The following is a 14,607-nucleotide window of genomic DNA, read 5'->3' on the forward strand; positions in this document are numbered from 1 at the left end:
GTTGAATTTAAAAACAAAGGGAAATTTTGGCGCCAATACCACTTCTTTAGTCGCCATGGCAACTTGGGATTTGTCAAGCCTTGGTTAGGACATATTCTCATGTGTGTGCTAAGCCATTTGCTTGGCACTACCAATTTCATTTGAAGTCCCTTCAGAATGAATCAACTTGTGCTTCTTGAGATGAGAACTAGTTGAAAACTTCTGGTAACAAAAATCGCATTCAAGTGGCTTCTCCCTGGTGTGGACTCTTTTGTGTCGGTTAAAACTACTTTGGTCAAAAAATACTTTACCACAGATTTCACAATCACGGGCCCCCTCTCCACTATGGAATCTTTTGTGTTTGTTCAAATTACTTCGTCGAGAAAATTTTCTACTACAGATATCACACTCATACGGCTTCTCTCCAGTATGGACTCTGTTGTGCAATTTTAATTTGCCAGCTTGAGAAAATTTTTTACCACAGATACCACACTCATATGGCTTCTCTCCAGTATGGATCCTGTTATGTGATTTTAAATCACCTGCTCGAGAGAATGTTTTACCACAGATTTCACACTGGTGTGGCTTCTCTCCAGTGTGGACTCTTTTGTGTGTGTTCAACTCGCCTACTTGAATAAATGTTTTACCACAGATTTCACACTTGTGTGGCTTCTCTCCAGTATGGACCTTGTTATGCACTTTCAAATTGCCAACAAAAGAAAATCTTTTACCACAGATGTTACACTCATGTGGCTTCTCTCCAGTATGGACTCTGTTGTGCACTTTCAAATTGCCTACAGAAGAAAATGTTTTACCACAGATTTCACATTCATGTGGCTTCTCTCCTGTGTGGACTCTTTTGTGTCGGTAGAAACTACTACTATGAGAAAATGTTTTGCGACAGATTTCACACTTGTGTGGCTTCTCTCCAGTATGGGTCACAGCATGTGATTTTAAATCATAAAGTTGAGAAAATGTCTTATGACAGATAGCACACTCAAGTGCCTTCTCTTTCATTTGAACTCTTTTGTGCATATTCAAATTACTGTGGCAAGAAAATGTTTTAATGCCAATATCACAAAATGTGAATGTTTAAATTACCTAAAAGCGAGAATGTTTTACCACAGATTTCATACTCCTGTGACTGCTCCCCAGTGTGGACTGTTCTGTGTTGGTAAAAACTGTAAATGTGAGAAAAAATGTTTATCACTGAAGTATGACACTTATATGGCCTTTTTCCACTATGGAAGCCTGCTCTATTTAAATTGTCTACTCAAAAAAATATTCCACCATAGAACTCTGATTCATGCAGCTTCTCTTGTGTGTAGACTCTTTTGTATCAGTTCAAATCGCTGATGTTGAACAAAAATTTCATCACAATTATATGGCTTTCCTCACATATGAAAAGTTTTGCACATTTTTTGCAAAACAATTCTTTCCACAAAATTCACAGTCATGTGGCACCTTCTCAGTACAAATTTTTTTCAGCTTGTTTGAAGTGTTCAGCTGATGAAATGTTCTTTCACAGATGTAGCTTCTTTTTGTACAGATTTAAAAATTGCTGAACCCTGAAAATGTTTTACCAGAGATATAACACTCATGCGTGTATTTTACACAGTATGGATATTTCAGTCTAATATTTGATGGACACTAGTCTAAATCATTTCTTTTCATAAATGTTCTTCTCCAACACTGATACTTGTTTTCTGTGATACCATAAGTTTTAAATGGTCTTGTTACCATATAAGAGTTTTCTTCAATTTGAAATTGATCAGAAGCTATAAATTGTGTCTAAATCAATATAAAATTGGCATTTTTTTTCATTCACATCATCCTTGTTATGTGATCTTGCATATAATTTATACCCATACTCTTAAAGATGTTTCTGAACAGAGAGCAGGCAACCAAATCTGTTATAGCATCTGCAATTCTTCTGAAGTTTCTCAGAAAATTTTCTCAGCAGATCCTCTTCTAAAGCTTCTGCTTTTTAATCCTGCAGATATTATGAAGGGAATCTTTGATTATCTGCAAAAGAAAAAGTACCATCATCACAAAGTCTAAATCTATTACAATCAAGGTTGGCAAGGTTTCGGTCAATACGGTAAAACCCTTGGTATTTACCATACTGTCTAAAACACCTGCTTCAAAAACCATACATGAAAAATGAAAATCAAAGTGTAAAGATAATGACCCATATTAATAAAACACAGAAATGCTTAAAAGCAAAAGGATCACAGTAAAAGTAGAAGCTTCAAGTAAAAGGTAAAAGCAAAACCTTCAATCTGTATTAATAATGATTACCTTCTACTTGCAAGTATAGTAGAACCTCGTTTTTTTAAAAAAACCACTTGGTTTAAACCAAACAACCCTGGTCACAGGTAATTGAGGGGGCCTGGATTTTATTCGTTGGTAAAATGAATACAAATGAACATTTGCCGTGGCACTCACAGGATGTCCGACAAGCTTCCGAATCAGGGGCACGTTTAATTTTGAAGGCCCCTGGATGAATCTCATTCTTTTCTGTTATTTAACATTGTAAGAATTGCAACAGCTAAAGCCCGAGATAAAACCAGTCTGGGTCCCTGGATTTTATTCGTTGCTGAAATTAATACAAATGAAATTTTTTCATGGCACTCTCAGCGGAGCATGACAGACAAGCTTCCAAGTCAGGGGCCCCATGTTTACAGGTTTCATTTCGGGGGCCCTGGATGAATCTAATTCTTTTATGATGTTTAACATTGTACAATTTGCAACAGTGGAAGACCGAGATAAATCCAGTATGGGTCCCCCACTAAAAATCTATGTATTGTGTCCCCGATACTGGATGTGGGCCCTGGATTTTATTTGTTGTAAAATTGATAAAAATTGAAAATGTTCGTGGCCCCTCACCGGAGGTACGTCCAAACAAGCCTCCAGGTCAGGGCCCCATGGAAATGTTGACAGGTTTCATTTCGGGTGTCCCTGGATGAATCCCATTGATTTTTGTTATCCAACATTGTAAAATTTGCAACACATCGGTAGCCCGAGATAAATCCAGTCTGGGTCCCACTGAAATTCTGTGAATTGGAGTCTGGAGACCCCCCCCCCCCATGGGCAAGTTTTCTGGGGGTACTTGACGAACCACATTTGTTTTTTGTTGTTTTATTATTATAAAATTCGTGTCTTTTTTTCAGTAAGCTGGTGCTTTCACGTGTCCCTCTCCATAGCACGCTGATAAAGTGGGACGAAATTAACAAGATATGTTGTGAAGAGAAAAGGTAGTAGGCTACACAATAAAAAACTTGAATATTTAGAAAATTGAGATGAATGGCAAATATATTATTAAAAAAATTATAAAACATTTATTACGACAGTTATTTTATCATATTCATACATCGTTGTACATGAAATAGTAATATATAAGTCATTCCCTCCCCCAAAAAAAAACCATTACCACATTTTTACGAGTTTTCGGAGAACTAACTTTGATGTTTTGCGAAGAAGGTTAGCGGAAGTTTTCAAAGACTGGTTGGAATCAGTAGGGGTGGTAAGTCAATGGGAAGAATTTAGTACGAAGCTGTCCTCTGTTTTGCACGACGTCATACCCTTTGTTCGAAAAAAGCGTGTTTGTACATCACACCCTCTATGGTTCACGGATAGCGTGCGGAACCTTTATCTTGAAAAGAAAAGAGCATTCAGAGAGTATAAAAGTGGACGAGGTGACCTATCATTGTTTACTGATAAAAGAAGACTGTTGAAGAAAGCGATAAGGGATAGTAAAAAGCAAGTTGAATCTAGGTTGGCAGATAACATTGGCTCTGACCCAAAATCATTTTTTCGATACGTCAATAATGGATGTAAGGGGACAGTTGGCCCCCTCTCGATAGGAGGCTCAAAAGTAGAGAGCAATGTAGGCATGTGTAGTGCTTTCAATGACTTTTTCGCGTCGGTTTTTAATGGAGATAATGATATTCGATATACGGGTGTTGCATGGGGTAATAAAACGCTCAACGATATTCAAGTGGAAGACGTGGAGGTCCTAAATCTTCTAAGAAATGTATGTGCAAGCAAAGCACCAGGACCAGATGATATCTATCCCAGGGTTCTCAGGGAAGGTGCTAATGAATTGTTGGGGCCAGTCGCACAGATATACAGGAGTAGTGTTGCTGAGGGTATCGTCCCGAGAGATTGGAAACTGGCTAACGTTGTTCCGATATTTAAGAAGGGTAGTAGAGAAGTGGTGTCTAATTATCGTCCAGTGAGTTTGACGAGCTCCCTCTCGAAAATTTTGGAAATTATCATCAAAAGGCAGTTTGTGAAGTGGATAGACGAGAATAATGTATTGTCGGATAATCAGCATGGGTTCAGGAAGGGGAAGTCATGTGTAACTAACCTCCTTTGCTTCTATGATTACGTGACTAAGGCTTTGGGTAAGAGCAAAAATGTCGACGTTGTTTACCTTGATTTCCAGAAGGCATTCGATCGGGTCCAACATGGCAAACTCTTGAAGCGTTTACACGAGATTGGAATAGGGGGCAACTTGCTGAATTGGATAGAATCGTGGTTAAGAGATAGGTCGCAACGAGTTATGGTGAACGGGGAATTCTCTGGTTGGACAGACGTCACAAGTGGAGTTCCTCAGGGAAGTGTCCTTGGCCCCATACTTTTTTCACTTTTTATCGATAAACTCGATCAGGGTATCGATGGAATTACTAGCAAATTCGCAGATGATGTGAAGCTAATGGGGGTAATCGGGAATGAAAGCGATAGGGAGTTGCTCCAGACCAACTTAAACAAGATTGCAGCATGAGCAAATGAATGGAGCATGACGTTTAGCGTAGATAAGTGCATGGTCGCTCATTTTGGTTCGAACAACCAACGGTTCTCTTACGAGTTGAATGGTGTCACTATCCCGGATGCAACTAGAGTCACCGATTTGGGAATTCTCATTGACGAGCGACTTAAGTTTTCTGAACATTGTTCAGCGGTTGTCAAAAAATCGAATAGAATGCTTGGTCTCATTTTCAAAAAGGTCTCTTCGCGTTCTCCTAAAGTCATTCTTCCTCTTTTTCGAGGCTTAGTTCGTCCTGGACTGGAGTATGCTGTAAGGTTTTGGAGACCATACCTACAGAGGGACATAGACTTGGTTGAAGGGGTGCAGAGAAGAGCTACGCGTGTCCTTATTGGCACACAGGGCTTGAGTTATGAAGAAAGACTTCATTTTTTGAATATGTTTACATTGGATGAACGCAGGTGTCGAGGAGATATGATCGAAGTGTTCAAAATTTTCAATGGGATGGATAGGATGGACCATGAACTTTTAGTACACCGCCAATCGACTGCTTTTACAAGGGGACACCAGTATCGATTGGTGAGGGACAATGCAAGGTTATGGTGTCGCAGGGAATTTTTCTCCAATAGGGTTGTTAATAAATGGAATAGCTTACCCCCGGAGGTAGTAAATTGTAACAAAATTGACACGTTTAAAAAGAAATACGATAAACATGTTGGGGTAAATCGAGAAGCTATCCATTCTTAGAATAAGACAACCATAAGTAATCTTTATGGGCATCGTATAATATTTTATCATGTGTATATATTGTTTGTAATTCGTGTTAATTGCATTTTTAATTGGGTTGCTGTATTTTTGAAACATATGACAACCATATTTTTATGGGCATCTTTTTATCAGCCACCTCGTTGGGCATTTTGCCTGTTGTGGCGTTGTATTTGTATTTGTATTTGTATTTAAAATGAAAAATGAAAAATTCAAAGTTTTGAAAATGAAAACGGATCTCAAATTATAGCCAATGAATTGAAATTTGATATTTCATAAACATTTTTCACTTTTATTTTGTAATATTTTATTTTTTTGGGTTTTATGACCGAAAGTCATGGATTTTGTCTACTCTGTTATGAAAACAAATATCGCTCTAAAAAAATAAATAGGTATTTCTGCTGTTTTTATCTGTTAAAATAACGAAATCAGCTTATTTCTTACACATGCTAAAAAAAAACCTAGTTTAAAAAAAAAATTGTTTATTTTTCTGTCATTTCGATGTTTTTTTTCGAAATAGCACATAAAAAAGTTCATTTTTTACACATATTAAAATCACACGCAAATTACACGACTCAAAGTGAAAACTTTATTTCTGACTGACAATGGGTTGGTAATTTATAATTTAACATCTTAGTTTGAAATGGTTTTAAATTTTTTTGCTTGTGAACTGCAAAAAAGCTTGCCATAACAGAGTGGACACCATTGTAAAAGAGTGCATAGAAATGCTTAACCAGTCAAGTGGTTACGACGGCGTTTGTCGCCCCTGCCATACTTAATGTTGGTGCCTACGACGGCATTTGCTGATGCGCAGACTCTTTTCGGTCTTTTTCACCAGTCAAGTGGTTAAGACGGCATTTACCGTTGCTGATATACGTAATGGTGTTGCCTACGAGGGCATTTGCCGACACACAGACTTTTCTGTCTTTTTCACATAGATATGACGAAATAATTTGTCATACATGTGCTGCCATCTCTGTACAGCCATCCTTCTACTTTATTATCTCATCACTCGATGGAGTTGACAATTATATTTCAAGGTCTGAGATTATTATTACTATTATCTTTATCATGCTTTGCAAAGCTGCATCCCCATTGTTTTTGTTTCAATTTCCAACTCCCTTGCGAAGATGCATCTATTTTATTACTCATATATCTTTTAGCAAAGGTTCAACTACTATGGTTCCACATAAATCCATCAACAGTATTTCTTTTAGTCACAGGACATTATGACCGCCCCTCCCCACTTTTGGGGTGTCATATTATGTATTGACACATTTGAGCTATAAAAAAACATGCTATAAAAAAAATATTTTAATATTTCAAACTTCCAAGGAAAGGAAAAAAAAGGGAAAAGCATGCGCATCTTCAAAAAAAAGTGGGCACTGCGGGTAACGCTCGGAGAAATTAACTGGACAGTTGACTGGTTAAATGAAAGACATCTCATAAATATTCAAAATAGGCTATGCAAATACACTTTTATTTTCTCAAAATTGTATACAAAATGTGATAGGTGACCCACACACCCCTCTATAACATTTGAAAAACGTCCACACCATGAGAAAAATTCTAAAAGCTCATGCCCCCCAATAGTTTGAATTTTGGTCTGGTAAAAATGTTAAAATCTGGTTAAAATGGACACAGGGCTTGCTCAGCTGTATATTATATCATCAGGATGATTTTTTTTGTTGAAATTAAATAGTAATTTGATGTTGGTATAAATCTCGCGTTTATGCCTCTTACAGAAAGTGATCCAGAGTGGATTAGGAGTGGGGAGGGTACAGCCTGGAAACAAAAGTAATATAGGAAAATAATGGGTTCAATCAGCACCTCCTAGTGATAGAAGGTCTCTGCACGTTGATCATGAAATCAGCAAATAGCCCATTTTCCCTCAGAATATTCAGGAAAAAAAAATTCCGCTGCTCATGCCAGTATCATCGTTGTACGGAAAAGAAATGATCGGTCTCAGAATTGCTGATTTCTATGCCCCACATCTAATCACTGTGCTGCATCTGAGAGCCAACCAGGCCATGATTCTATGCCAAAATAAGAAGAAATGAAATAGGATGCTGTGGTTCAAAATGTTGCTAGGTAGTCTTAACGATGTTACAGATGAACTTGGCAACCCGTGCAGAGACCTTCTATCTCTAGGAGATGTGCTGGTTCAATCCCATAAAATGCAGAATGCATTGTCATATAATGACTTTTATTCATACTAAAATGCCCCTAATGACCTGGATGACTTGGATCTGTGCCCCTGGCAGTAATTTTGACGATCTGTACCAATTAAGTTTTACATTTAACTGAGAGAATAACATGATGGAGAATGTGATAAAGGGTTTAAATTGAATAGATGACTTATTGAATTTAACTCAAAACTAAACAACAGAGGCGGATCTAAAGCTGACTGTTGGGAGGGGTGATTTTAAAAATCGCGACTTTTTTTTTCGGCGCCAAATATGTCCGACGACTCCATCACAAGTCGCCAAAGCCGTTAGACACATTACGAGCGCCGAAAAAAAAAATCGCCAGCATAGAAAACAATATGAAAAATATCATGAAACACAAGAGAAATGGAAACGTAAATAACAGCTGAATTGAGCGAGCATAAAAATGCTAAAACCAACAAGCATAATTATAATAAAAAAATAATTATAAATGAAAACCCGGACTCTCTATCCGGGTTCTTATAAATAAACAATGGTCCTGCATGTTGTATAAATAAATATATTCTATGTATTATAAATTAAAACCCGGACTCTCTTTTCGGGAATCCGGGTTCTTATAAATAAACAACGGTAAAATAAATAAATAAAATAATAACGATGCAGGGCCATCCTGCATGTAGAAAAGAATAAATATTGGAAAATATTAAAGGTACAACCTGAGGGAAAATATATCCAAAATAATTCCAATTAATCCGACACACACACTACATCGTATATACGGAAGGAAGAGAAAATATGAAGAACTATCCCAACGGTTTTTCAAAACGCCGCAGCTATAAGGTGACGTCATTTGGAAGAAAAAAAGAGAGAGAATAGAATGGAAAAAAGAGAAAACCATCCTATCTATAGAGTGAGATAGATGGCTTTTTATTAGCCCGAGATATCAAGGAAACAGTTATTTTCCAGATACTTTTGCTAAGGTGAACTTGGGAAGAAAAGTCACCATGTCTCCGCCGGGACTCAAACCCATCGAATATACCACTGTGTCGAGAAGTAAATAGTAAAGTGAATAGCAGCAATTTCAAGTACATTGCCACAGTGATGGTTGGCTGAAGTTGGTTTTCTGTGGTTCCCAACTTCATTGCACAAATGCAAGCAGATGTCTTCATTAAAAAGTCTCGCCATAGAACGCAACTGGCCAGTAATGGTATAATTATTCAATCATTACACTTCAATCATACTTAACTGTTTAGGTACTGTTCAGTAGTAGTAATTTTAAGCAGTAGCTTAAATTATCAATAGTCTGGATCAGTGTTTCCGAAAGTGGGCAATATCACCCCTTGGGGGTGAGGAAAGCCCAGGGGTAGTGGGAGGGTTAGGGTTTAGTATAGGATCCTATGGGTTGGCTCGAGTTGGAGTGGGTGATGAAAAGAAAAAAAGGTACAGCTTCGATATAGGGGACACGCCAAGTTGGCGACTTTTTTCCGGCGATAAGTTGCCATCATTGGCACGCTCTGGTTTGTTGCTGTTCTGCTGGGTTGTCGTTGTTCCAGAATATTCGAAGAATTCTGCGAGGGAGTGGCGCTGGTGGTTGTTTTTCCGTGTTCCTAGCGTCCTAGCGCGTCTTTCAAACGGGTTTTACTGCCATTTTCAAACTGGTTTTCTCTTTTTTCCATTCTATTCTCTCTCTTTTTTTCTTCCAAATGACGTCACCTTATAGCCGCGGCGTTTTGAAAAACCGTTGGGATAGTTCTTCATATTTTCTCTTCCTTCCGTATATACGATGTAGTGTGTGTGTTGGATTAATTGGAATTATTTTGGATATACTTTCCCTCAGGTTGTACCTTTAATATTTTCCAATATTTATTCTTTTCTACATGCAGGATGCCCCTGCATCGTTATTATTTTATTTATTTATTTTACCGTTGTTTATTTATAAGAACCCGGATTCCCGAAAAGAGAGTCCGGGTTTTAATTTATAATACATAGAATATATTTATTTATACAACATGCAGGACCGTTGTTTATTTATAAGAACCCGGATTCCCGAAAAGAGAGTCCGGGTTTTAATTTATAATACATAGAATATATTTATTTATACAACATGCAGGACCGTTGTTTATTTATAAGAACCCGGATTCCAGAAAAGAGAGTCCGGGTTTTAATTTATAATACATAGAATATATTTATTTATACAACATGCAGGACCGTTGTTTATTTATAAGAACCCGGATTCCCGAAAAGAGAGTCCGGGTTTTAATTTATAATACATAGAATATATTTATTTATACAACATGCAGGACCATTGTTTATTTATAAGAACCCGGATAGAGAGTCCGGGTTTTCATTTATAATTATTTTTTTATTATAATTATGCTTGTTGGTTTTAGCATTTTTATGCTCGCCCAATTCAGCTATTATTTACGTTTCCATTTCTCTTGTGTTTCATGATATTTTTCATATTGTTTTCTATGCTGGCGATTTTTTTTTCGGCGCTCGTAATGTGTCTAACGGCCTTGGCGACTTCTGATGGAGTCGTCGGACATATTTGGCGCCGAAAAAAAAAGTCGCTGAAAATCGCCAACCTGTCCCCTATATCGAAGCTGTTCCGAAAAAAAATTGAAGGGAGGGCGGCATCAGAAAGAAAAGTTTGGGAAACTATGGTCTGGATTGTGTATGGTCAGAACCTTTTCCTTAAAAAGTTAAGGTTCAATGAGAAAAATAAATAATAATTATTTAAAAATAAATAGATATATTTTATATCTATTATATAGTAAATATTCTATGTATTAAAAACTAAAACCCGGACCTTTTTTTTAATACTAAACGGATCAGGGCATAAGAAATTCCGGGTATTAAATTCTATGTATTAAAAACTAACTAAAAATAATAAACCGATAAGAGAGAAGGCATGACAATGGATAAAATAAATACAGTCGAATCCCGTTATAAAGAACGCCAAGAGACCGGAGGAATCCCTTCGTTATAAAGGAATTCGAAATTTCGTTATAAAGGAATTCCAGTTTACCTAGCATTATTCCTATGTAAACTTAATTTGGGGGAATGAGAAAAGTGTTCATTAAAACGAGATTTTTGCTATAACAGTATTCGTTAAAACAGGATTCGACTGTATAACAAAACAATAAAACGGTATGATACAACCTGAGCAATAGATAATAATCCTTATGACGCGAGCTACAGAAGAGAGGAATAATAATCCAAGAGACGCGCTGAAAATGGAACAACAGCTGTTTTGATTTTTTTGAAAAAATGCGGTGAACAAAAGAAAAATCTTGATGGCGAAGCTAGCGCCACCTAGTATCACCCAGTGAAAACTGGAAAGATGTTAAAAAATACAGCAATCCAGAGCCCCATTATTACGGTCTTGGCGACTTCCTTCACATATTAGAGTAATTGAGGTTAAGAAAGAAAACTATTTTCCCATAATCATATCTTAATGGAGGCAAAATGTCTAGGACCGGCCCTGCCTCCCTCCCCTACAAAGTGATGCTTGAAATACATTGTGACTAGCCTATATTTCCTCTACTGACCTGTAATTCAATGTGAACTTGAACACGTATGATACTGTCCAAAAAGTCAGAGAATCCACACCAAGAAGGGTTCCTAATTATATCGCTTGATGACCATTTAATGATACGTCAACAATCACAATCAGTGGGAGCACAACCGCAACAGTTCAATACACGTCGGGTATACATCAAAGCTGTACAAAGATCGCGAGTCGCTTCGGTATACATAGTCGACTGTAACCAAGGATAAGGATGCCTTTGTTACGGCTAGCACCGCAACAGCGGTGCCCCTTCTTATCGTAGTTAATTTTTTTTGCTATGCCATCGAATTAGCAGTGCTTTCGTGTCATTCACGATTTTTTCCTTGTCAGATGGTCTTATGTTTAGACCGAGTCTAAAAGCAACACGGTCATCTACATCTGGAGTATCTCGTGTAGGTACATTTGGCAGCGTGACAATTCAGGACAGTGTAATAGGATGTGTTCTATAGTTTCCTCGTTCATCCTGCAGAGCGGGCATGTAGCGTTCATGTTCACAGTGAACTTAGCAAGACGGTGGTTTGTCTCCAGTGAGCGAGCTGTGAAGAAGAGTGTTGATGAAGGAGATCCATCATACGTGCTCTCCCAGGAATAGGCTAACTTCCTGCAATAGTAGTTCAATGATGATTTCTTTGGTACTCCGAATTGTGGAAGGCGCTCACGAATTCGTGGGCCTTCTTGCGAATCGATGTTTTACTTGCTCGACCTTGTCGCTGGATACTTTGTAGCACTGGCGTGTTAAGATACTTTTTACCGAGGAAGTTGGTCCTACGCCACCAGGATGTACTTTGGAGGCAATAGAAAGAGTAGATGAAGAGTTTTTTCACCATTCTACGATCATCCAGTGACCAAAGTCGGGCGACGTATGATAGTTTTGATGTTGCTTCCCTTGCTTCAAAGGAGGAGATACCAGCTTCACCCTGAATTGCGCACGTTGCTGCGAGTGAGGTCGCTCCGAGGGCGAATCTGCAAACCGAGGTCTGAGCACCTTCCAGAGCCCTTCTGGTTGTTTGGTCCAAGACCAGAACCGTATCTGCACAAGAAAGAGATGGTACCGCCACGGTCTTCCATAAAAGTCTGGCAACCTCATATTTTTTGTAGGAGTAGAGTGCTCTATTTTTGATGAGCCCCTGAAATTTTAAGGCTTTTGTGGTCAGATCCCGATTGTGGGTCTTCCATATTCCCGGGCCAGCACTGATCTTAACTCCAAGATATTTGTATTCATTGCAGGGATCTACAGTGATGTTGCCAAAGTGGAAGGTTGTTTCATTGGATCTGGGAGCGAGATCTTCAGTACTGACCAGATGCATAATTTTACATTTGCCTGCGGAAAACTGCAACCCCTGTGTTTCGGCAAATGTATATGTTACGTTGTTTCGGCAAATGTATATGTTACGTCCAGCATCTGCTCAGCATTGTCGTCAATGAGCACAATATCATCGGCAAAAAGCAGAGCTGGAATCCTCATAGGTCTCGGGTCATTATTGGTGAAATCATCGAATTTGAAACCACAACCTGATCTTAGTAGAAGCTTTTCCAGGTCAGACATTATAAGGATGAAAAGCAGAGGTGACAACACGCATCCTTGGCGGACTCCTTTTTGACAAGTTATCTCGTCGGTCACGAGATCATACCATCGTACTTTTATTTTATCGTTAGTGTATATGTTTGCAATGAGTAACTTAACCATCTCATGAGGAACTTGGCATGCTAAAAGTTTTCTGTAAATATTAATTCATTGATTTCTGTAAATATTAATTCGTTGATTTCTGTAAATATTAATTCGTTGATTTCTGTAAATATTAATTCGTTGATTTCTGTAAATATTAATTCGTTGATTTCTGTAAATATTAATTCGTTGATTTCTGTAAATATTAATTCGTTGAATGTTGTCGTAGGCACCTTTGATGTCTAAAAAAGCCAGGAAAAGGTCGTTCTTTGCTTTCCTTGAAATTTTGATAGCTGCCATCAAGCAAAAGATGTGATTTTCCCATCTTCTGCCTTGCCTATAGCCAGCCTGAAGGTCTCCAAGAGCTCCCAAGTCTTCCAAGTGGGTCTCAAGACGATGTTTAATTATTTGCATGAAGACTTTGTAGATTGTGCATGTAATGGCTATTGGACGATAGTTTTTAAAGTCCGTGGTGGAAGTTTTATTTCTTTTGTGTATCAAACTCACGGTTGCTGTTTTCCATGTAGATGGAACAGTTCTTGTAGAAAGAAATCTGTTAAATTCTTTCCGCAAAGATTCCTTCTGTTCTTCATTCAAAGCTTTCCACAGCTCGGCAGGGATCTCATCTGCGCCTACAGACTTTCCATCCTTGAGTGATGAGAGTGCTTTTTCAAATTCTGCTTTCGTGATGGTTTTGAGCAGCTCCATATTGGCCCGCAAAGGGCAGTAACGAATCGTGGGAGGGTTCTCTATATGATGTTGCTGGTCTAATTGGAATTTGCTTCGGAAGAAATTTTCGATATGTTTAGCTACGTCTTCTTTTTCGGTAATAACAGCTCCGTTCTCCAAAACAAGTCTACACTCAGCGTCTTTCCTGCCTCGCGTCTTAAGATGGGACCAAAACTTTTTTCCAGCTTCACGACCTCCTTTCTTGATTTTTCCCATCAATTCTTGATTGAACGCCTTGATTTTATGTTGGACCAGTATTTTTGCATTCACATTTATATCGAAGATATTGTCGCCATAGTGCGGTTATGTGGTTTGAAGCCATCCCCATCTTTACTGCTTGTCTATAACGTCTTGACGCGTTCCTTCTTTTCTCTACTGCTTCCAAAACATCCTTGTCGAACCATTTCCTGTTATTTTTATGATTTACCCTAGCTGAAGTGAGATTTGCAGTAATAGCAATTCTTCACAAAGTCTTGTGTAATTTTGCGGTTGCCTGATGGAAAGCTCGTTAGCAAAATTTTCCTTTCGGTATTGGTCCGTGAGATCATAGCGGGGTTGTGGACATCGCTTTTTGGCTGAACTTTTGGGTCTCCTTATATTTAAAGAGAGGTCTACATACACCAAGTTGTGGTCACTTCCATTTTCATATTTACGGTGTTCATCAGTTTTCAGCAGACGTACCCTGGGGAGAAGATCATCAGTTGACAGGAAGTAGTCCACACAGGTTGCCTGGCAGTTCCTTTGCCATGCTTAAAAGATGATGTTCGTAGTTGTTGTTATATTAGGATTTTTCGGGATCATTTTTCTTTTACATGACATCATCGTCTGCTTTTGAACACTTCTCGCCTTCAATTTTTTTTCATTTACATCCTCCATTAAACTTCTAATAGGAAACAATCAGTTAAAATAGGTGAAGAAATGAGTACATTCATAGAAGTAAAAAAAGGTGTCCCCCAGG

At 38.2% G+C, this 14,607-nt stretch overlaps 1 protein-coding gene across 1 annotated transcript; it reads right to left on the reverse strand.

Moving 5' to 3' along the window:
* Positions 1-1,155, reverse strand: LOC149065175 (uncharacterized). The gene has a single exon (XM_089254553.1). The coding sequence runs from the start codon at positions 1,012-1,014 to the stop codon at positions 109-111; it is 906 nt and encodes a 301-aa protein (XP_089110679.1). The 5' UTR covers positions 1,015-1,155; the 3' UTR covers positions 1-108.
* Positions 1,156-14,607: the final 13,452 nt, after the last annotated feature.

The sequence above is a fragment of the Pholcus phalangioides genome, unplaced genomic scaffold (assembly GCF_987345545.1).
Source record: "Pholcus phalangioides strain wild (caught in Gottingen) unplaced genomic scaffold, Ppha-v1.0 ptg000041l_1, whole genome shotgun sequence".
In the NCBI taxonomy this organism is placed as follows: Eukaryota; Metazoa; Arthropoda; class Arachnida; order Araneae; family Pholcidae; genus Pholcus; species Pholcus phalangioides.

What these genes read in the sequence shown, in the direction of transcription:
- LOC149065175 (XM_089254553.1), bottom strand. Translation starts at nt 1,014, where the DNA reads ATGCACAAAAGAGTTCAAATGAAAGAGAAGGCACTTGAGTGTGCTATC.